Source organism: Scyliorhinus torazame, chromosome 3, assembly GCF_047496885.1.
Source record: "Scyliorhinus torazame isolate Kashiwa2021f chromosome 3, sScyTor2.1, whole genome shotgun sequence".
Classification (NCBI taxonomy): Eukaryota; Metazoa; Chordata; class Chondrichthyes; order Carcharhiniformes; family Scyliorhinidae; genus Scyliorhinus; species Scyliorhinus torazame.
Window position 1 is genome coordinate 363,623,660 of NC_092709.1, and position 25,958 is coordinate 363,649,617.

A 25,958-nucleotide genomic window follows, 5' to 3' on the forward strand; every position below is an offset into this window, starting at 1 on the left:
TCCAGTGTTCCAGGTGTGCTCCAGTGTGCCGGATGTGCTCCAGTGTTCCAGGTGTGCTCCAGGGTGCCGGATGAGCTCCAGTGTTCCAGATGTGCACAAGTGTGCCGGATGTGCTCCAGTGTCCCAGGTGTGCTCCAGGGTGCCAGATGTGCTCCAGTGTGTCAGATGTGCTCCAGTGTTTCGGATGTGCTCCAGTGTGTCGGATGTGCTCCAGTGTCCCAGGTGTGCTCCAGGGTGCCAGATGTGCTCCAGTGTGTCAGATGTGCTCCAGTGTTCCAGATGTGCTCCAGGGTGCCGGATGTGCTCCAGTGTGTCGGATGTGCTCCAGGGTGACATAGAACGACTTTTGGCCGCGTATGATCATGTCTTTTTGTGAATGGGCACCTTACCGTTCACCTACTCGATTAAGTTGAAAAGGATGCCAAACCAGTCATACATGCGTCACGCCGAATGCCGGCTCTGTTGTGAGAGCAGCTTAAAACTGAGTGCATGCAGAAACAGAATTTCATCTCCAAGGTCACGCTGCCGACGGACTGAGCCAGTTCAATGGTCTGCGTGCAAAAAACAATGGTGACCTCAGGGTCTGCATTGATCGGAAGGACCTTAATGCCAATATCATGAGGGAGCAGCAGCAGATCCCCAAGAGAGAAGCAATCACGGCAGAAATGGCCAATACCACACTATTCACACATCCAAAGACTTTCGGCAGCTCAAGCTGAACTTTCCCAGCAGCAGTCTCTACACAGTTAATATGCCTTTCGGCCGATACTGTTTTAATCGCTTTCTGTTTGGTTTTGCACTAAGTGCTGAATTTGGTGCATTTGAGTGCGATAGTGAGAGTTTGGTGACTGAGGGAGTGCTGAATTTGGTGCTTTTTGAGTGCTATAGTAAGAGTTTGGTGACCGAGGGAGTGCTGAATTTGGTGCTTTTTGAGTGCGATAGTGAGAGTTTGGTGACCGAGGGAGTTAGGTGAGGAGGGAGTAAGGTGCTCCTTTCATTTTGTTTCCGACATTTCCGCAAAGAGTGCGAAGAGAGCCAGGAGTTTACAGAAAGTGTAGCTGACTGGGAGCAGAGTCGGTGGGCGGAGATCTAGTTAGTCCACAGGGCAGCTATATTCTGTCAGGTAAGAGGGGATGGAGGCTAGGCCAGTTGCATGCTCCTCATGTAGGATGTGGGTGGGGAGGGATACCACTGACTATACCTGCGGGAAGTGCACCCAACTTCAGCTCCTCAAAGACCGTGTTAGGGAACTGGAGCTGAAGATGGATGAACTTCGGATCATCCGGGAGGCAGAGGGGGTGATTGAGAAGAGTTACAGGGAGGTAACCACACCCAAGGTACAGGACAAGAATAGCTGGGTTACAGTCAGGGGGAAAAAAACAAACAGGCAGACAGTGCAGGGATCCCTCGTGGCCGTTCCCCTTCAAAACAAGTATACCGTTTTGGATGCTGTTGGGGGGGGATGACCAACCGGGGGAAGGCCCTAGCGGTCAGGTCTCTGGCACTGAGTCTGGCTCTGGGGCTCAGAAGGGAAGGGGGGAGAATAGAAAAGCAATAGTTGTAGGAGATTCAATGGTTAGGGGAATAGATAGGAGATTCTGTGGTCGCGAGCGAGACTCTCGGAAGGTATGTTGCCTCCCGGGTGCCAGGGCCAGGGATGTCTCGGATCGTGTCTTCAGGATCCTTAAGGGGGAGGGGGAGCAGCCAGAAGTTGTGGTGCACATTGGTACCAACGACATAGGTAGGAAAAGGGGTGTGGAGGTAATAAAAAAGTTTAGGCAGTTAGGCTGGAAGTTAAAAGCCAGGACAGACAGAGTTGTCATCTCTGGTTTGTTGCCGGTGCCACGTGATAGCGAGGCTAGGAATAGGGAGAGAGTGCAGTTGAACACGTGGCTGCAGGAATGGTGTAGGAGGGAGGGCTTCAGGTATTTGGATAATTGGAGTGCATTCTGGGGAAGGTGGGACCTGTACAAGCAGGACGGGTTGCAACTGAACCAGAGGGGCACCAATATCCTGGGAGGGAGGTTTTCTAGTACTCTTCGGGAGGGTTTAAACTAATTTGGCAAGGGAATGGGAACCGGATCTGTAGTCCAGCAACTAAGGTAGCCGATATTCAGGACGCCAAAGCGTGTAATGAGGCAGTGGGGAAGGGAACACTGACAAAGGAGAGTACTTGCAGGCACGGAGATGGGTTAAAGTGAGTAGACTTCAACGCAAGAAGCATCAGGAATAAGGTGGGTGAACTTAAGGCATGGATCGGTACTTGGGACTACGATGTGGTGGCCATCACGGAAACTTGGATAGAAGAGGGGCAGAAATGGTTATTGGAGGTCCCTGGTTATAGATGTTTCAATAAGATTAGGGAGGGTGGTAAAAGAGGTGGGGGGGTGGCATTATTAATTAGAGATAGTATAACAGCTGCAGAAAGGCAGTTCGAGGAGTATCACCCTATTGAGGTAGTATGGGTTGAAGTCAGAAATAGGAAAGGAGCAGTCACCTTGTTAGGAGTTTTCTATAGGCCCCCCAATAGTAGCAGAGATGTAGAGGAACAGATTGGGAAACAGGTTTTGGAAAGGTGCAGAAGTCACAGGGTAGTAGTCATGGGTGACTTTAACTTCCCAAATATTGAGTGGAAACTCTTTAGATCAAATAGTTTGGATGGGGTGGTGTTTGTGCAGTGTGTCCAGGAAGCTTTTCTAACACAGTATGTAGATTGTCCGACCAGAGGAGGGGCAATATTGGATTTAGTACTTGGTAATGAACCAGGGCAAGTGATAGATTTGTTAGTGGGGGAGCATTTTGGAGATAGTGACCACAATTCTGTGACTTTCACTTTAGTAATGGAGAGGGATAGGTGCGTGCAACAGGGCAAGGTTTACAATTGGGGGAAGGGTAAATACGATGTTGTCAGACAAGAATTGAAGTGCATAAGTTGGGAACATAGGCTGTCAGGGAAGGACACAAGTGAAATGTGGAACTTGTTCAAGGAACAGGTACTACGTGTCCTTGATATGTATGTCCCTGTCAGGCAGGGAAGAGATAGTCGAGTGAGGGAACCATGGTTGACAAGAGAAGTTGAATGTCTTGTTAAGAGGAAAAAGGAGACTTATGTAAGGCTGAGGAAACAAGGTTCAGACAGGACATTGGAGGGATACAAGATAGCCAGGAGGGAACTGAAGAAAGGGATTAGGAGAGCTAAGAGAGGGCATGAACAATCTTTGGTGGGTAGGATCAAGGAAAACCCCAAGGCCTTTTACACATATGTGAGAAATATGAGAATGACTAGAGCGAGGGTAGGTCCGATCAAGGACAGTAGCGGGAGATTGTGTATTGAGTCTGAAGAGATAGGAGAGGTCTTGAACGAGTACTTTTCTTCTGTATTTACAAATGAGAGGGGCGATATTGTTGGAGAGGACAGTGTGAAACAGACTGTTAAGCTCGAGGAAATATTGTTAGGAAGGAAGATGTGTTGGGCATTTTGAAAAACTTGAGGATAGACAAGTCACCCGGGCCTGACGGGATATATCCAAGGATTCTATGGGAAGCAAGAGATGAAATTGCAGAGCCGTTGGCAATGATCTTTTCGTCCTCACTGTCAACAGGGTGGTACCAGGGGATTGGAGAGTGGCGAATGTCGTGCCCCTGTTCAAAAAAAGGGACTAGGGATAACCCTGGGAATTACAGGCCAGTTAGTCTTACTTCGGTGGTAGGCAAAGTCATGGAAAGGGTACTGAAGGATAGGATTTCTGAGCATCTGGAAAGACACTGCTTGATTCGGGATAGTCAGCACGGATTTGTGAGGGGTAGGTCTCGCCTTACAAATCTTATTGAATTCTTTGAGGAGGTGACCAAGCATGTGGATGAAGGTAAAGCAGTGGATGTAGTGTACATGGATTTTAGTAAGGCATTTGATAAGGTTCCCCATGGTAGGCTTCTGCAGAAAGTAAGGAGGCATGGGATAGTGGGAAATTTGGCCAGTTGGATAACGAACTGGCTAACCGATAGAAGTCAGAGAGTGGTGGTGGATGGCAAATATTCAGCCTGGATGCCAGTTACCAGTGGCGTACCATAGGGATCAGTTCTGGGTCCTCTGCTGTTTGTGATTTTCATTAATGACTTGGATGAGGGAGTTGAAGGGTGGGTCAGTAAATTTGCAGACGATACGAAGATTGGTGGAGTTGTGGATAGTGAGGAGGGCTGTTGTCGGCTGCAAAGAGACATAGATAGGATGCAGAGCTGGGCTGAGAAGTGGCAGATGAAGTTTAACCCTGAAAAGTGTGAGGTTGTCCATTTTGGAAGGACAAATATGAGTGCGGAATACAGGGTTAACGGTAGAGTTCTTGGCAATGTGGAGGAGCAGAGAGATCTTGGGGTCTATGTTCATACATCTTTGAAAGTTGCCACTCAAGTGGAGAGAGCTGTGAAGAAGGCCTATGGTGTGCTCGCGTTCATTAACAGAGGGATTGAATTTAAGAGCCGTGAGGTGATGATGCAGCTGTACAAAACTTTGGTAAGGCCACATTTGGAGTACTGTGTACAGTTCTGGTCACCTCATTTTAGGAAGGATGTGGAAGCTTTGGAAAAGGTGCAAAGAAGATTTACCAGGATGTTACCTGGAATGGAGAGTAGGTCTTACGAGGAAAGGTTGAGGGTGCTAGGCCTTTTCTCATTAGAACGGAGAAGGATGAGGGGCGACTTGATAGAGGTTTATAAGATGATCAGGGGAATAGATAGAGTAGACAGTCAGAGACTTTTTCCCCGGGTGGAACAAACCATTACAAGGGGACATAAATTTAAGGTGAAAGGTGGAAGATATAGGAGGGATATCAGAGGTAGGTTCTTTACCCAGAGAGTAGTGGGGGCATGGAATGCACTGCCTGTGGAAGTAGTTGAGTCGGAAACATTAGGGACCTTCAAGCAGCTATTGGATAGGTACATGGATTACGGTAAAATGATATAGTGTAGATTTATTTGTTCTTAAGGGCAGCACGGTAGCATTGTGGATAGCACAATTGCTTCACAGCTCCAGGGTCCCAGGTTTGATTCCGGCTTGGGTCACTGTCTGTGCGGAGTCTGCACGTCGTCCCCGTGTCTGCGTGGGTTTCCTCCGGGTGCTCCGGTTTCCTCCCACAGTCCAAAGATGTGCAGGGTAGGTGGATTGGCCATGATAAATTGCCCTTAGTGTCCAAAATTGCCCTTGGTGTTGAGTGTTGAGTTTGGGTGGGGTGCTCTTTCCAAGAGCCGGTGCAGACCCAGGGGACCGAATGGCCTCCTTCTGCACTGTAAATTCAATGATAATCTATGATTAATCTAGGACAAAGGTTCGGCACAACATCGTGGGCCGAAGGGCCTGTTCTGTGCTGTATTTTCTATGTTCTATGTATATCGGCCAAAGAGATATACCATCGAGCCGTGAAGATTGTCATTGAGGGGAGTCGAGGGATGCATGTCTATATGGACGACATCATCATCTGGTCTAACACCCCAGAGCAGCACATTAACAGGCTCAGAAAGGTGTTTGACAGGGTTCAACACGATGGTCTCAAACTGAATCGGGACAATCGCTAGTTCGGCATCCACAGGTTGAAGTTCTCGGGTGACATAATCTCACAAGAAGGAATTTGACCAGATCCGGCCATTGGGGAAATGCCGATGCCAGAGGACAAGAAGGCGATTATGCGAAGGTTCAGGGCGGTGAACTTCACGGGAAAATTCATCCGGAACTTGGCAAAACAAACTCCGGCTCCGAGGAACCACATTAAGAAAAATGTTGAATTTGAATGGCCATCTGCTCCTGCAGCAGAACGGCAGCAGCCCATGAACGCAGTCCTCCACTGTTGGCATTCTATGATTCTATAAGAGATATGAAGATCTCCGCTGATGCCAGTAAACATGGTATTGGTGCAGTCCTCCGACAGAAGGATGACCACGAGGTGTGGCAACTGATTGCGAATGTGTCGCGGGCCATGACTCCCAAGGAGCAGAGATACGTGCAGATTGAGAAAGAGTGCCTTGGCCTCGACATTGGCATTACGAAATTCCACAACTATGTCTATGGCCTCCCGCATTTCACGGTCGAAACGGACCAGAGGCCTTTGGAGAACATCATCAGAAAGGACCTGAATGAGACGTCCCCGCGGTTGCAACTGGTGATGATGAAGCTCAGGAGATATGATTTTGGCCTGGTGTCTCCACCTGGGAAGGACCTAATTGTGGCGGATACATTATCCAGGGCAAGCACTGATGCTGAAGTATTAGAACCCAAGTTCGTCCAAATAGTGGAAGCTCAAACTCGTTTAATTTCCGAGATATTACCTGTATCTAACTACAAACTACAGATCATACAAGCCGAAACTGAAAAGGACTTGACGCTCCAGAAGGTGAAACAATACTTAAAAGAAAGATGACCTGCTGGATGCAAATCATCCTTCCGACATTTAAGAGATGATCTTTCTACCACAGATGGTGTCCTGCTCAAGGGATACAGGACGGTGATTGCTGCCAGCTTATGTTCAGGGATTCTGCAGCAGGTTCACCAGGGTCATCGAGGCATCAAGCGTGTCGTACGTGAGCCAGACAATCGGTGTATTGGCCGGGAATAAACAGAGATATCGACCAAAATGTTCAAGCATGTACAATTTGTCAGTTTCATCAGCCTGCACAGAGCAAAGTCTATGGAACAAAGTGGACATGGATTTGTTCCATTTCCAGGGTCATGACTATTTGATAGTCATACACTATCACTCCAACTCTGCAGAGGTTGCACGCCATGGGATACATCGTAACGTCATCTCTCGCAATGGTCCAGGGGCTGATTCTCCCAACATGGGACTATGACCCCACGCCGGCGTAAAGACGCTGGCGTTTCACTCTGGAGATCAGCCATCACTCAGCTGCAGGGAGCTATCACCCCCCAGAGTGATTCACGCAGCGTGGCATGGACCTCAGATGGTGAAGCTCCCGCACTTGCGGTTCAGAGTCCGCGCCTGCGCACGGCGGTGGCTGCGCCAAGCGCCATGGTGGACTCCGACCACCGGGGCAGCTGAACAATGTCGGCCCCAGCCCGATCGGCCGCGCGCCCGAATATCTAACCCCGCCGATCTGTGTCCCGGCCACCTATAAAGCCCCCCCCCACCCCCCCCCGCCGGTGTCCGATCCCCCCGCCTCCCACAGGGTGTCCGCGGACTGAGTCCGCAGCCCCCACGCGAGCTTCCCGAACAGCGAAAGGTGGTTCGAGCCATGCCGTCGGGAACTCGGCCGGTCGGGAGCGGAGGATCGCGGAGATCTGGCAATAGCCCCCCAGCCGGGCAGAGTACTCCGCGAACTCGCCGATTCTTGGGCCCCGGAGAATCGCCGGGCCCAATCTCAGCGTGAAATGGGATTCTCCGCCCCCATGCCAAACGCGATTTTGTCGCGGGGCTGCAGAGTATCCAACCCCGTGTTTCTCGAGTTGGGAGTGGACAAAGCTGGCACAGCTATACAATTTCAATCATGAAACGTCTCGCCCACGTTACCCTTTGTCTAATGGGAAAGCAGAGAAAGGACTGGGATCATTAAGAATTTATGCCGCAGAGCGAGTGGAGCTGGTCAAGGTGTGTCGTTAGCGTGTTTGTAAACCCAGCAACACCGTTAGCAACAGGTCTCTCACCTGCTCAAATGTTGCTGGGGAGAAGACTAAGAACCACTTCACCAGAAATCATCAGTCAGGAAAAGGACCAGAAAGAGATACGTGAAAGAATCACCTAACATGCAGCAACAAGTGGTCTACAATAGACAAACCAAACCCCTGGCAGAACTTTGAGAAGGAGGATGGCACAACGTTGGAAAGGCTCTGAAATAGGTCGTACTTCGGTCCTACTGAGTACAAACCGAACAGGGATCACTATTCAGGAGAAACGGACAAGCATTGCTGTGTGCCAAGCACAAGGTTGAATGTTGAACCACATGATGACATATTCCAGGAAATTGCCTTTGCAGATGCAGACAATGGATACTGGAATACAACCAGCAATGTTCCTGTTAATTGCCGCAGCCCTGCGGCTGTCCGAGCTGAAGCTGCTCGAGGAGGAGGAAACTGCAGCAGCGGAGCGGGCTGCAGCGGAGCGGGTAGCAGCGGAGCGGGTAGCAGCAGAGCGGGCAGCAGCGGAGCGGGCAGCGATGGAGTGGGTAGCAGCGGAGCGGGCAGCGATGGAGTGGGTAGCAGCGGAGCGGGCAGCGATGGAGTGGGTAGCAGCGGAGCGGGCAGCGATGGAGTGGGTAGCAGCGGATCATGCTGCAGAGGAACAGGAGGCAGCCGCCCAATGGACAGCCCAACAGGCCAAGGACAAGGTGCCAAGGAGGCGGCGCATGAGGGCTCGATTCGAGGACCCTCCGGATTGGGCATGCCGTCAAAGTCTCCGGTTGAGTAGGGAGACAGTGCAACATATCTGCCACTTATGCCTCTGAAACACTTATGCCCCTTAACAGCTCTCAACATATGCCTTCATAGCCACTGTAACCATCTGCTCTGAAATCTTAAGGGACGGGTGTACATGCACACCTCGATCTCTCTGATCCTTGGTGCTTCCCAGGGTCCTGCTGTTTGTCCTGCATTCCCTCGTCTTGTTTGTCCTGCCCAAGTGCATCACCTGCCATTTATCTGGACTGAATCCCAATTGTTACTGATCAGCCCATCTGACCAGGCCTTCCATAAGCTTGTGAAGTAATGGGTTAAGAGACATTGCAATTAGTTGTCTCATTTATGTTAAGTATCCACTAATTGACACTGATATGTAAAGGGGCTTCAGGTGGCCTTTTTGTCAGGTGATGTGATGTTCGAGTTTTGTGCAAAGTCTGTTGAAGTAAATTAAAGGTGTTTGTGGAAAGGCGCAGAACCTTTGACTCTTTATACAGCAGCAGCTAAACGTCTAACATCCACCTGTAATCTCAGGCTCCCAAAATACCACTCCATCAATGCTTGTATCATCCACAAACTTACTGATCAACCCTCCTACTTCTAAATCATTTACAGAAATCACAAACAGCGAGAGCCCCAACACTGATTCCTGCGAAGATCAGAACACCGCTCGACAATCACCCTCTGCTTCCTGCCACTCAGACAATGATGGATCCAATTTGTCAAATGTTATGGAATCCCAATGGTTCAAAGAACAAAGAACAAAGAAATGTACAGCACAGGAACAGGCCCTTCGGCCCTCCAAGCCCGTGCCGACCATACAAATCTTACCTTCACTATCAGTCTCCCATGTGGGACATTATCAGAGCCTTGCGGAAGTTCAAGTAAACTTCCTTAAAGTCCAGAGAGACTTTTCCAACAGCACAGACAATAGTCGAACTTCAACAACTTTCTCAATGACGTCATCATTTAATGTCATGTTCATTCTGATCCGGCTTGTAACAGAAGAATATTCAACAAAGATAAGGGAGAGAAAGGTTAAGCAGACATCATTAATTAAACAATCTCCATACTCACCATGTCCACTGCATTGGCAACATCAAGAATGCGTTTCACCACAGCAGCTTTATCACTCCCCATTTTCAGATACTGAAACAGACCCAAACGATTGGTGATGATTCAGTGGGACAAACAGATCGACCCAGAATCCCGGTGATCCCACCTGCCCTCAGCATGGTCCCTCACAACTCCTCACACTCACCCTCCACATCATCAACACTCCTCACACTCACCCTCCCCATCGCCAACACTCCTCACACTCACCCTCCACATCCCCAACACTCCTCACACTCACCCTCCACATCCCCAACACTCCTCACACTCACCCTCCACATCATCAACACTCCTCACACTCACCCTCCACATCCCCAACACTCCTCACACTCACACTCCACATCATCCCCAACAATCCTCACACTCACCCTCCACATCATCAACACTCCTCACACTCACCCTCCACATCCCCAACACTCCTCACACTCACCCTCCACATCCCCAACACTCCTCACACTCACCCTCCACATCCCCAACACTCCTCACAGTCACCCTCCACATCCCCAACACTCCTCACACTCACCCTCCACATCATCAACACTCCTCACACTCACCCTCCACATCATCCCCAACACTCCTCACACTCACCCTCCACATCATCAACACTCCTCACACTCACCCGCCACATCATCAACACTCCTCCCACCCTCCACATCCCCAACACTCCTCACACTCACTCTCCACATCATCCCCAACACTCCTCACACTCACCCGCCACATCATCAACACTCCTCACACTCACCCTCCACATCCCCAACACTCCTCACACTCACCCGCCACATCATCAACACTCCTCACACCCTCCACATCCCCAACACTCCTCACACTCACCCTCCACATCCCCAACACTCCTCACACTCACCCTCCACATCCCCAACACTCCTCACACTCACCCTCCACATCATCAACACTCCTCACACTCACCCTCCACATCATCCCCAACACTCCTCACACTCACCCACCACATCATCCCCAACACTCCTCACACTCACCCTCCACATCATCCCCAACACTCCTCACACTCACCCTCCACATCCCCAACACTCCTCACACTCACCCTCCACATCATCAACACTCCTCACACTCACCCGCCACATCCCCAACACTCCTCACACTCACCCTCCACATCCCCAACACTCCTCACACTCACCCTCCACATCCCCAACACTCCTCACAGTCACCCTCCACATCATCCCCAACACTCCTCACACTCACCCTCCAGATCATCAACACTCCTCACACTCACCCTCCACATCATCAACACTCCTCACACTCACACTCCACATCATCAACACTCCTCACACTCACCCTCCACATCCCCAACACTCCTCACACTCACCCTCCACATCATCCCCAACACTCCTCACACTCACCCTCCACATCATCCCCAACACTCCTCACACTCACCCTCCACATCATCCCCAACACTCCTCACACTCACCCTCCACATCATCAACACTCCTCACACTCTCCCTCCACATCATCAACACTCCTCACAGTCACACTCAACATCATCCCCAACACTCATCACATTCACCCTCCACATCATCCCCAACACTCCTCACACTCCCCCTCCACATCCCCAACACTCCTCACTCTTACCCTCCACATCATCAACACTCCTCACACTCACCCTCCACATCATCAAATCTCCTCACAATCACCCTCCACATCCCCAACACTCCTCACACTCACCCTCCACATCTCCAACACTCCTCACACTCACCCTCCACATCATCCCCAACACTCCTCACACTCACCCTCCACATCATCCCCAATACTCCTCACACTCACTCTCCACATCATCCCCAACACTCCTCACACTCACTCTCCACATCATCCCCAACACTCCTCACACTCACCCTCCACATCATCCCCAACACTCCTCACACTCACCCTCCACATCTTCCCCAACACTCCTCACACTCACCCTCCACATCATCAACACTCCTCACACTCACACTCCACATCATCAACACTCCTCACACTCACCCTCCACATCATCCTAACACACCTCACACTCACCCTCCACATCCCCAACATTCCTCACACTCACCCTCCACATCCCCAACACTCCTCACACTCACCCTCCACACCATCCCCAACACTCCTCACACTCACCCTCCACATCATCCTCAACACTGCTCACACTCACCCTCCACATCATCCCCAACACTCCTCACACACACCCTCCACATCCCCAACACTCCTCACACTCACCCTCCACATCCCCAACACTCCTCACACCTACCCACCACAACCACAAAACTCCTCACACTCACCCTCCACATCATCCCCAACACTCCTCACACTCACCCTCCACATCATCCCCAACACTCCTCACACTCATCCTCCACATCCCCAACACTCCTCACACTCACCCTCCACATCATCCCCAACACTCCTCACACTCACCCTCCACATCATCCCCAATACTCCTCACACTCACTCTCCACATCATACCCAACACTCCTCACACTCACTCTCCACATCATCCCCAACACTCCTCACACTCACCCTCCACATCATCCCCAATACTCCTCACACTCAGCCTCCACATCCCCAACACTCCTCACACTCACCCTCCACATCATCCCCAACACTCCTCACACTCACCCTCCACATCATCAACACTCCTCACACTCACACTCCACATCATCAACACTCCTCACACTCACCCTCCACATCATCCTAACACACCTCACACTCACCCTCCACATCCCCAACATTCCTCACACTCACCCTCCACATCCCCAACACTCCTCACACTCACCCTCCACATCATCCCCAACACTCCTCACACTCACCCTCCACATCATCCTCAACACTCCTCACACTCACCCTCCACATCATCCCCAACACTCCTCACACACACCCTCCACATCCCCAACACTCCTCACACTCACCCTCCACATCCCCAACACTCCTCACACCTACCCACCACAACCACAAAACTCCTCACACTCACCCTCCACATCATCCCCAACACTCCTCACACTCACCCTCCACATCATCCCCAACACTCCTCACACTCATCCTCCACATCCCCAACACTCCTCACACTCACCCTCCACATCATCCCCAACACTCCTCACACTCACCCTCCACATCCCCAACACTCCTCACACTCACCCTCTACATCATCCCCAACACTCCTCACACTCACCCTCCACATCATCCCCAACACTCCTCACACTCACCCTCCACATCATCCCCAACACTCCTCACACTCACCCTCCACATCATCCCCAACACTCCTCACACTCACCCTCCACATCCCCAACACTCCTCACACTCACCCTCCACATCATCAACACTCCTCACACTCACACTCCACATCCCCAACACTCATCACACTCACCCTCTACATCATCCCCAACACTCCTCACACTCACCCTCCACATCCCCAACACTCCTCACTCTCACCCTCCACATCATCCCCAACACTCCTCACACTGACCCTCCACATCATCAACACGCCTCACACTCACCCTCAACATCATCCCCAACACTCCTCACTCTCACCCTCCACATCATCCCCAACACTCCTCACACTGACCCTCCACATCATCAACACACCTCACACTCACCCTCAACATCATCCCCAACACTCCTCACACTCACCCTCCACATCATCAACATTCCTCACAGTCACCCTCCACATCCCCAACACTCCTCACACTCACCCTCCACATCATCAACACTCCTCACACTCACCCTCCACATCATCCCCACCACTCCTCACACACCCTCCACATCATCCCCAACACTCATCACACTCACCCTCCACATCCCCAACACTCCTCACACTCACCCTCCACATCATCCCCAACACTCCTCACACTCACCCTCCACATTCCCAACACTCCTCACACTCACCCTCCACATCATCAACACTCCTCACACTCACCCTCCACACCCCCAACACTCCTCACACTCACCCTCCACATCATCAACACTCCTCACACTCACACTCAATATCCCCAACACTCCTCACACTCACCCTCCACATCATCCCCAACACTCCTCACACTCACCCTCCACATCATCAACACTCCTCACACTCACACTCCACATCATCAACACTCTTCACACTCACCCTCCACATCATCCTAACACACCTCACACTCACCCTCCACATCCCCAACATTCCTCACACTCACCCTCCACATCCCCAACACTCCTCACACTCACCCTCCACATCATCCCCAACACTCCTCACACTCACCCTCCACATCATCAACACTCCTCACAGTCACACTCAACATCATCAACACTCCTCACACTCACCCTCCACATCATCAACACTCCTCACACTCTCCCTCCACATCATCAACACTCCTCACAGTCACACTCAACATCATCCCCAACACTCATCACACTCACCCTCCACATCATCCCCAACACTCCTCACACTCCCCCTCCACATCCCCAACACTCCTCACTCTCACCCTCCACATCATCAACACTCCTCACACTCACCCTCCACATCATCAAATCTCCTCACAATCACCCTCCACATCCCCAACACTCCTCACACTCACCCTCCACATCTCCAACACTCCTCACACTCACCCTCCACATCATCCCCAACATTCCTCACACTCACCCTCCACATCATCCCCAATACTCCTCACACTCACTCTCCACATCATCCCCAACACTCCTCACACTCACTCTCCACATCATCCCCAACACTCCTCACACTCACCCTCCACATCATCCCCAATACTCCTCACACTCACCCTCCACATCCCCAACACTCCTCACACTCACCCTCCACATCATCCCCAACACTCCTCACACTCACCCTCCACATCATCAACACTCCTCACACTCACACTCCACATCATCAACACTCCTGACACTCACCCTCCACATCATCCTAACACACCTCACACTCACCCTCCACATCCCCAACATTCCTCACACTCACCCTCCACATCCCCAACACTCCTCACACTCACCCTCCACATCATCCCCAACACTCCTCACACTCACCCTCCACATCATCCTCAACACTCCTCACACTCACCCTCCACATCATCCCCAACACTCCTCACACTCACCCTCCACATCCCCAACACTCCTCACACTCACCCTCCACATCCCCAACACTCCTCACACCTACCCACCACAACCACAAAACTCCTCACACTCACCCTCCACATCATCCCCAACACTCCTCACACTCACCCTCCACATCATCCCCAACACTCCTCACACTCACCCTCCACATCCCCAACACTCCTCACACTCACCCTCCACATCATCCCCAGCACTCCTCACACTCACCCTCCACATCCCCAACACTCCTCACACTCACCCTCTACATCATCCCCAACACTCGTCACACTCACCCTCCACATCATCCCCAACACTCCTCACACTCACCCTCCACATCATCCCCCAAACTCCTCACACTCACCCTCCACATCATCCCCAACACTCCTCACACTCACCCTCCACATCCCCAACACTCCTCACACTCACCCTCCACATCATCAACACTCCTCACACTCACACTCCACATCCCCAACACTCATCACACTCACCCTCTACATCATCCCCAACACTCCTCACACTCGCCCTCCACATCCCCAACACTCCTCACTCTCACCCTCCACATCATCCCCAACACTCCTCACACTGACCCTCCACATCATCAACACGCCTCACACTCACCCTCAACATCATCCCCAACACTCCTCACTCTCACCCTCCACATCATCCCCAACACTCCTCACACTCACACTCCACATCATCCCCAACACTCCTCACACTCACCCTCCACATCCCCAACACTCCTCACACTCACCCTCCACATCATCAACACTCCTCACACTCACACACCACATCCCCAACACTCCTCACACTCACCCTCCACATCATCAACACTCCTCACACTCACCCTCCACATCATCAACACTCCTCACTCTCACCCTCCACATCCCCAACACTCCTCACACTCACACTCCACATCCCCAACACTCCACACACTCACCCTCCACATCTCCAACACTCCTCACACTCACCCTCCACATCCCCAACACTCCTCACACTCACACTCCACATCCCCAACACTCCACACACTCACCCTCCACATCTCCAACACTCCACACACTCACCCTCCACATCCCCAACACTCCACACTCTCACCCTCCACATCATCAACACTCCTCACACACACACTCCACATCCCCAACACTCCTCACACTCACCCTCCACATCCCCAACACTCCTCACACTCACCCTCCACATCATCAACACTCCTCACACTCACACTCCACATCTCCAACACTCCTCACACTCACCCTCCACATCATCAACACTCCTCACACTCACCCTCCACATCATCAACACTCCTCACTCTCACCCTCCACATCATCCCCAACAATCCTCACACTCACCCTCCACATCCCCAACACTCCTCACACTCACCTTCCACAACTCCAACACTCAGCACACTCACCCTCCACATCCCCAACACTCCTCACACTCACCTTCCACATCCCCAACACTCCTCACACTCACCCTCCACATCCCCAACACTCCTCACACTCACCCTCCACATCATCCCCAACACTCCTCACACTCACCCTCCACATCATCCCCAACACTCCTCACACTCACCCTCCACATCATCCCCAACACTCCTCACACTCACCCTCCACATCATCCCCAACACTCCTCACACTCACCCTCCACATCCCCAACACTCCTCACACTCACCCTCCACATCCCCAACACTCCTCACACTCACCTTCCACATCCCCAACACTCCTCACACTCACACTCCACATCCCCAACACTCCTCACACTCACCCTCCACATCCCCAACAATCCTCACACTCACCCTCCACATCCCCAACACTCCTCACACTCACCCTCCACATCCGCAACACTCCTCACAATCACCCTCCACATCATCAACACTCCTCACACTCACCCTCCACATCCCCAACACTCCTCACACTCACCCTCCACATCATCCCCAACACTCCTCACACTCACCCTCCACATCATCCCCAACACTCCTCACACTCACCCTCCACATCCCCAACACTCCTCACACTCACCCTCCACATTCCCAACACTCCTCACACTCACCCTCCACATCATCAACACTCCTCACAGTCACACTCAACATCCCCAACACTCCTCACACTCACCCTCCACATCCCCAACACTCCTCACACTCACCCTCCACATCCCCAACACTCCTCACACTCACCCTCCACATCCCCAACACTCCTCACACTCACCCTCCACATCCCCAACACTCCTCACACTCACCCTCCACATCCCCAACACTCCTCACACCCTCCACATCCCCAACACTCCTCACACTCACCCTCCACATCCCCAACACTCCTCACACTCACCCTCCACATCCCCAAGACTCCTCACACTCACCCTACACATCATCCCCAACACTCCTCACACTCACCCTCCACATCCCCAACACTCCTCACACTCACCCTCCACATCCCCAACACTCCTCACACCTACCCACCACAACCACAAAACTCCTCACACTCACCCTCCACATCATCCCCAACACTCCTCACACTCACCCTCCACATCATCCCCAACGCTCCTCACACTCACCCTCCACATCCCCAACACTCCTCACACTCACCCTCCACATCATCCCCAGCACTCCTCACACTCACCCTCCACATCCCCAACACTCCTCACACTCACCCTCTACATCATCCCCAACACTCGTCACACTCACCCTCCACATCATCCCCAACACTCCTCACACTCACCCTCCACATCATCCCCCAAACTCCTCACACTCACCCTCCACATCATCCCCAACACTCCTCACACTCACCCTCCACATCCCCAACACTCCTCACACTCACCCTCCACATCATCAACACTCCTCACACTCACACTCCACATCCCCAACACTCATCACACTCACCCTCTACATCATCCCCAACACTCCTCACACTCGCCCTCCACATCCCCAACACTCCTCACTCTCACCCTCCACATCATCCCCAACACTCCTCACACTGACCCTCCACATCATCAACACGCCTCACACTCACCCTCAACATCATCCCCAACACTCCTCACTCTCACCCTCCACATCATCCCCAACACTCCTCACACTCACACTCCACATCATCCCCAACACTCCTCACACTCACCCTCCACATCCCCAACACTCCTCACACTCACCCTCCACATCATCAACACTCCTCACACTCACACACCACATCCCCAACACTCCTCACACTCACCCTCCACATCATCAACACTCCTCACACTCACCCTCCACATCATCAACACTCCTCACTCTCACCCTCCACATCCCCAACACTCCTCACACTCACACTCCACATCCCCAACACTCCACACACTCACCCTCCACATCTCCAACACTCCTCACTCTCACCCTCCACATCCCCAACACTCCTCACACTCACACTCCACATCCCCAACACTCCACACACTCACCCTCCACATCTCCAACACTCCACACACTCACCCTCCACATCCCCAACACTCCACACTCTCACCCTCCACATCATCAACACTCCTCACACACACACTCCACATCCCCAACACTCCTCACACTCACCCTCCACATCCCCAACACTCCACACACTCACCCTCCACATCATCAACACTCCTCACACTCACACTCCACATCTCCAACACTCCTCACACTCACCCTCCACATCATCAACACTCCTCACACTCACCCTCCACATCATCAACACTCCTCACTCTCACCCTCCACATCATCCCCAACAATCCTCACACTCACCCTCCACATCCCCAACACTCCTCACACTCACCTTCCACAACCCCAACACTCAGCACACTCACCCTCCACATCCCCAACACTCCTCACACTCACCTTCCACATCCCCAACACTCCTCACACTCACCCTCCACATCCCCAACACTCCTCACACTCACCCTCCACATCATCCCCAACACTCCTCACACTCACCCTCCACATCATCCCCAACACTCCTCACACTCACCCTCCACATCATCCCCAACACTCCTCACACTCACCCTCCACATCATCCCCAACACTCCTCACACTCACCCTCCACATCCCCAACACTCCTCACACTCACCCTCCACATCCCCAACACTCCTCACACTCACCTTCCACATCCCCAACACTCCTCACACTCACACTCCACATCCCCAACACTCCTCACACTCACCCTCCACATCCCCAACAATCCTCACACTCACCCTCCACATCCCCAACTCTCCTCACACTCACCCTCCACATCCCCAACACTCCTCACACTCACCCTCCACATCATCAACACTCCTCACACTCACCCTCCACATCCCCAACACTCCTCACACTCACCCTCCACATCATCCCGAACACTCCTCACACTCACCCTCCACATCATCCCCAACACTCCTCACACTCACCCTCCACATCCCCAACACTCCTCACACTCACCCTCCACATTCCCAACACTCCTCACACTCACCCTCCACATCATCCCCAACACTCCTCACACTCACCCTCCACATCATCAACACTCCTCACAGTCACACTCAACATCCCCAACACTCCTCACACTCACCCTCCACATCCCCAACACTCCTCACACTCACCCTCCACATCCCCAACACTCCTCACACTCACCCTCCACATCCCCAACACTCCTCACACTCACCCTCCACATCCCCAACACTCCTCACACCCTCCACATCCCCAACACTCCTCACACTCACCCTCCACATCCCCAACACTCCTCACACTCACCCTCCACATCCCCAAGACTCCTCACACTCACCCTACACATCATCCCCAACACTCCTCACACTCACCCTCCACATCTCCAACACTCCTCACACTCACCCTCCACATCCCCAAGACTCCTCACACTCACCCTCCACATCCCCAAGACTCCTCACACTCACCCTCCACATCATCCCCAACACTCCTCACACTCACCCTCAACATCATCAACACTCCTCACAGTCACCCTCCACATCCCTAACACTCCTCACACTGACCCTCCACATCCCCAACACTCCTCACACTCACCCTCCACATCCCCAACATTCCTCACACTCACCCTCCACATCATCAACACTCCTCACACTCACCCTCCACATCATCAACACTCCTCACACTCACCCTCCACATCCCCAACACTCCTCACACTCACACTCCACATCATCCCCAACACTCCTCACACTCACCCTCCACATCCCCAACACTCCTCACACTCACCCTCCACATCCCCAACACTCCTCACACTCACCCTCCACATCATCAACACTCCTCACACTCACCCTCCACATCATCCCCAACACTCCTCACACTCACCCTCCACATCATCAACACTCCTCACACTCACCCGCCACATCATCAACACTCCTCACACCCTCCTCATCCCCAACACTCCTCACACTCACTCTCCACTTCCCCAACACTCCTCACACTCACCCGCCACATCATCAACACTCCTCACACTCACCCTCCACATCCCCAACACTCCTCACACTCACCCGCCACATCATCAACACTCCTCACACCCTCCACATCCCCAACACTCCTCACACTCACCCTCCACATCCCCAACACTCCTCACACTCAACCTCCACATCCCCAACACTCCTCACACTCACCCTCCACATCATCAACACTCCTCACACTCACCCTCCACATCATCCCCAACACTCCTCACACTCACCCACCACATCATCCCCAACACTCCTCACACTCACCCTCCACATCATCCCCAACACTCCTCACACTCACCCTCCACATCCCCAACACACCTCACACTCACCCTCCACATCATCAACACTCCTCACACTCACCCGCCACATCCCCAACACTCCTCACACTCACCCTCCACATCATCCCCAACACTCCTCACACTCACCCTCCAGATCATCAACACTCCTCACACTCACCCTCCACATCATCAACACTCCTCACACTCACACTCCACATCATCAACACTCCTCACACTCACCCTCCACATCCCCAACACTCCTCACACTCACCCTCCACATCATCCCCAACACTCCTCACACTCACCCTCCACATCATCCCCAACACTCCTCACACTCACCCTCCACATCATCCCCAACACTCCTCACACTCACCCTCCACATCATCAACACTCCTCACACTCTCCCTCCACATCATCAACACTCCTCACAGTCACACTCAACATCATCCCCAACACTCATCACACTCACCCTCCACATCATCCCCAACACTCCTCACACTCCCCCTCCACATCCCCAACACTCCTCACTCTTACCCTCCACATCATCAACACTCCTCACACTCACCCTCCACATCATCAAATCTCCTCACAATCACCCTCCACATCCCCAACACTCCTCACACTCACCCTCCACATCTCCAACACTCCTCACACTCACCCTCCAGATCATCCCCAACACTCCTCACACTCACCCTCCACATCATCCCCAATACTCCTCACACTCACTCTCCACATCATCCCCAACACTCCTCACACTCACTCTCCACATCATCCCCAACACTCCTCACACTCACCCTCCACATAATCCCCAATACTCCTCACACTCAGCCTCCACATCCCCAACACTCCTCACACTCACCCTCCACATCATCCCCAACACTCCTCACACTCACCCTCCACATCATCAACACTCCACACACTCACACTCCACATCATCAACACTCCTCACACTCACCCTCCACATCATCCTAACACACCTCACACTCACCCTCTTCATCCCCAACATTCCTCACACTCACCCTCCACATCCCCAACACTCCTCACACTCACCCTCCACATCATCCCCAACACTCCTCACACTCACCCTCCACATCATCCTCAACACTCCTCACACTCACCCTCCACATCATCCCCAACACTCCTCACACACACCCTCCACATCCCCAACACTCCTCACACTCACCCTCCACATCCCCAACACTCCTCACACCTACCCACCACAACCACAAAACTCCTCACACTCACCCTCCATATCATCCCCAACACTCCTCACACTCACCCTCCACATCATCCCCAACACTCCTCACACTCACCTTCCACATCCCCAACACTCCTCACACTCACCCTCCACATCCCCAACACTCCTCACACTCACCCTCCACATCATCCCCAACACTCCTCACACTCACCCTCCACATCATCCCCAACACTCCTCACACTCACCCTCCACATCATCCCCAACACTCCTCACACTCACCCTCCACATCATCCCCAACACTCCTCACACTCACCCTCCACATCCCCAACACTCCTCACACTCACCCTCCACATCCCCAACACTCCTCACACTCACCTTCCACATCCCCAACACTCCTCACACTCACACTCCACATCCCCAACACTCCTCACACTCACCCTCCACATCCCCAACAATCCTCACACTCACCCTCCACATCCCCAACACTCCTCACACGCACCCTCCACATCCCCAACACTCCTCACACTCACCCTCCACATCATCAACACTCCTCACACTCACCCTCCACATCCCCAACACTCCTCACACTCACCCTCCACATCATCCCCAACACTCCTCACACTCACCCTCCACATCATCCCCAACACTCCTCACACTCACCCTCCACATCCCCAACACTCCTCACACTCACCCTCCACATTCCCAACACTCCTCACACTCACCCTCCACATCATCCCCAACACTCCTCACACTCACCCTCCACATCATCAACACTCCTCACAGTCACACTCAACATCCCCAACACTCCTCACACTCACCCTCCACATCCCCAACACTCCTCACACTCACCCTCCACATCCCCAACACTCCTCACACTCACCCTCCACATCCCCAACACTCCTCACACTCACCCTCCACATCCCCAACACTCCTCACACCCTCCACATCCCCAACACTCCTCACACTCACCCTCCACATCCCCAACACTCCTCACACTCACCCTCCACATCCCCAAGACTCCTCACACTCACCCTACACATCATCCCCAACACTCCTCACACTCACCCTCCACATCTCCAACACTCCTCACACTCACCCTCCACATCCCCAAGACTCCTCACACTCACCCTCCACATCCCCAAGACTCCTCACACTCACCCTCCACATCATCCCCAACACTCCTCACACTCACCCTCAACATCATCAACACTCCTCACAGTCACCCTCCACATCCCCAACACTCCTCACACTGACCCTCCACATCCCCAACACTCCTCACACTCACCCTCCACATCCCCAACATTCCTCACACTCACCCTCCACATCATCAACACTCCTCACACTCACCCTCCACATCATCAACACTCCTCACACTCACCCTCCACATCCCCAACACTCCTCACACTCACCCTCCACATCATCCCCAACACTCCTCACACTCACCCTCCACATCATCCTCAACACTCCTCACACTCACCCTCCACATCATCCCCAACACTCCTCACACACACCCTCCACATCCCCAACACTCCTCACACTCACCCTCCACATCCCCAACACTCCTCACACCTACCCACCACAACCACAAAACTCCTCACACTCACCCTCCACATCATCTCCAACACTCATCACACTCACCCTCCACATCATCCCCAACACTCCTCACACTCATCCTCCACATCCCCAACACTCCTCTCACTCACCCTCCACATCATCCCCAACACTCCTCACACTCACCCTCCACATCCCCAACACTCCTCACACTCACCCTCTACATCATCCCCAACACTCCTCACACTCACCCTCCACATCATCCCCAACACTCCTCACACTCACCCTCCACATCATCCCCAACACTCCTCACACTAACCCTCCACATCATCCCCAACACTCCTCACACTCACCCTCCACATCCCCAACACTCCTCACACTCACCCTCCACATCATCAACACTCCTCACACTCACACTCCACATCCCCAACACTCATCACACTCACCCTCTACATCATCCCCAACACTCCTCACACTCACCCTCCACATCCCCAACACTCCTCACTCTCACCCTCCACATCATCCCCAACACTCCTCACACTGATCCTCCACATCATCAACACGCCTCACACTCACCCTCAACATCATCCCCAACACTCCTCACTCTCACCCTCCACATCATCCCCAACACTCCTCACACTGACCCTCCACATCATCAACACACCTCACACTCACCCTCAACATCATCCCCAACACTCCTCACACTCACCCTCCACATCATCAACATTCCTCACAGTCACCCTCCACATCCCCAACACTCCTCACACTCACCCTCCACATCATCAACACTCCTCACACTCACCCTCCACATCATCCCCACCACTCCTCACACACCCTCCACATCATCCCCAACACTCATCACACTCACCCTCCACATCCCCAACACTCCTCACACTCACCCTCCACATCATCCCCAACACTCCTCACACTCACCCTCCACATTACCAACACTCCTCACACTCACCCTCCACATCAGCAACACTCCTCACACTCACCCTCCACACCCCCAACACTCCTCACACTCACCCTCCACATCATCAACACACCTCACACTCACACTCAATATCCCCAACACTCCTCACACTCACCCTCCACATCATCCCCAACACTCCTCACACTCACCCTCCACATCATCAACACTCCTCACACTCACACTCCACATCATCAACACTCCTCACACTCACCCTCCACGTCATCCTAACACACCTCACACTCACCCTCCACATCCCCAACATTCCTCACCCTCACCCTCCACATCCCCAACACTCCTCACACTCACCCTCCACATCATCCCCAACACTCCTCACACTCACCCTCCACATCATCAACACTCCTCACAGTCACACTCAACATCATCAACACTCCTCACACTCACCCTCCACATCATCAACACTCCTCACACTCTCCCTCCACATCATCAACACTCCTCACAGTCACACTCAACATCATCCCCAACACTCATCACACTCACCCTCCACATCATCCCCAACACTCCTCACACTCCCCCTCCACATCCCCAACACTCCTCACTCTTACCCTCCACATCATCAACACTCCTCACACTCACCCTCCACATCATCAAATCTCCTCACAATCACCCTCCACATCCCCAACACTCCTCACACTCACCCTCCACATCTCCAACACTCCTCACACTCACCCTCCAGATCATCCCCAACACTCCTCACACTCACCCTCCACATCATCCCCAATACTCCTCACACTCACTCTCCACATCATCCCCAACACTCCTCACACTCACTCTCCACATCATCCCCAACACTCCTCACACTCACCCTCCACATCATCCCCAATACTCCTCACACTCAGCCTCCACATCCCCAACACTCCTCACACTCACCCTCCACATCATCCCCAACACTCCTCACACTCACCCTCCACATCATCAACACTCCACACACTCACACTCCACATCATCAACACTCCTCACACTCACCCTCCACATCATCCTAACACACCTCACACTCACCCTCTTCATCCCCAACATTCCTCACACTCACCCTCCACATCCCCAACACTCCTCACACTCACCCTCCACATCATCCCCAACACTCCTCACACTCACCCTCCACATCATCCTCAACACTCCTCACACTCACCCTCCACATCATCCCCAACACTCCTCACACACACCCTCCACATCCCCAACACTCCTCACACTCACCCTCCACATCCCCAACACTCCTCACACCTACCCACCACAACCACAAAACTCCTCACACTCACCCTCCACATCATCCCCAACACTCCTCACACTCACCCTCCACATCATCCCCAACACTCCTCACACTCATCCTCCACATCCCCAACACTCCTCTCACTCACCCTCCACATCATCCCCAACACTCCTCACACTCACCCTCCACATCCCCAACACTCCTCACACTCACCCTCTACATCATCCCCAACACTCCTCACACTCACCCTCCACATCATCCCCAACACTCCTCACACTCACCCTCCACATCATCCCCAACACTCCTCACACTCACCCTCCACATCATCCCCAACACTCCTCACACTCACCCTCCACATCCCCAACACTCCTCACACTCACCCTCCACATCATCAACACTCCTCACACTCACACTCCACATCCCCAACACTCATCACACTCACCCTCTACATCATCCCCAACACTCCTCACACTCACCCTCCACATCCCCAACACTCCTCACTCTCACCCTCCACATCATCCCCAACACTCCTCACACTGATCCTCCACATCATCAACACGCCTCACACTCACCCTCAACATCATCCCCAACACTCCTCACTCTCACCCTCCACATCATCCCCAACACTCCTCACACTGACCCTCCACATCATCAACACACCTCACACTCACCCTCAACATCATCCCCAACACTCCTCACACTCACCCTCCACATCATCAACATTCCTCACAGTCACCCTCCACATCCCC

At 52.9% G+C, this 25,958-nt stretch overlaps 1 protein-coding gene across 1 annotated transcript in view; it reads right to left on the reverse strand.

Annotated features, from left to right (window-relative positions):
• The window catches only part of LOC140409442 (disintegrin and metalloproteinase domain-containing protein 12-like), a 995,079-nt gene that overhangs the window by 489,506 nt on the left and 479,615 nt on the right, over window positions 1-25,958 (reverse strand). The window contains exon 6 of the mRNA XM_072497875.1: window positions 9,473-9,544. Within this exon, the coding sequence (XP_072353976.1) occupies window positions 9,473-9,544 (72 nt within the window). The remainder of the gene's footprint in view (window positions 1-9,472; window positions 9,545-25,958) is intronic.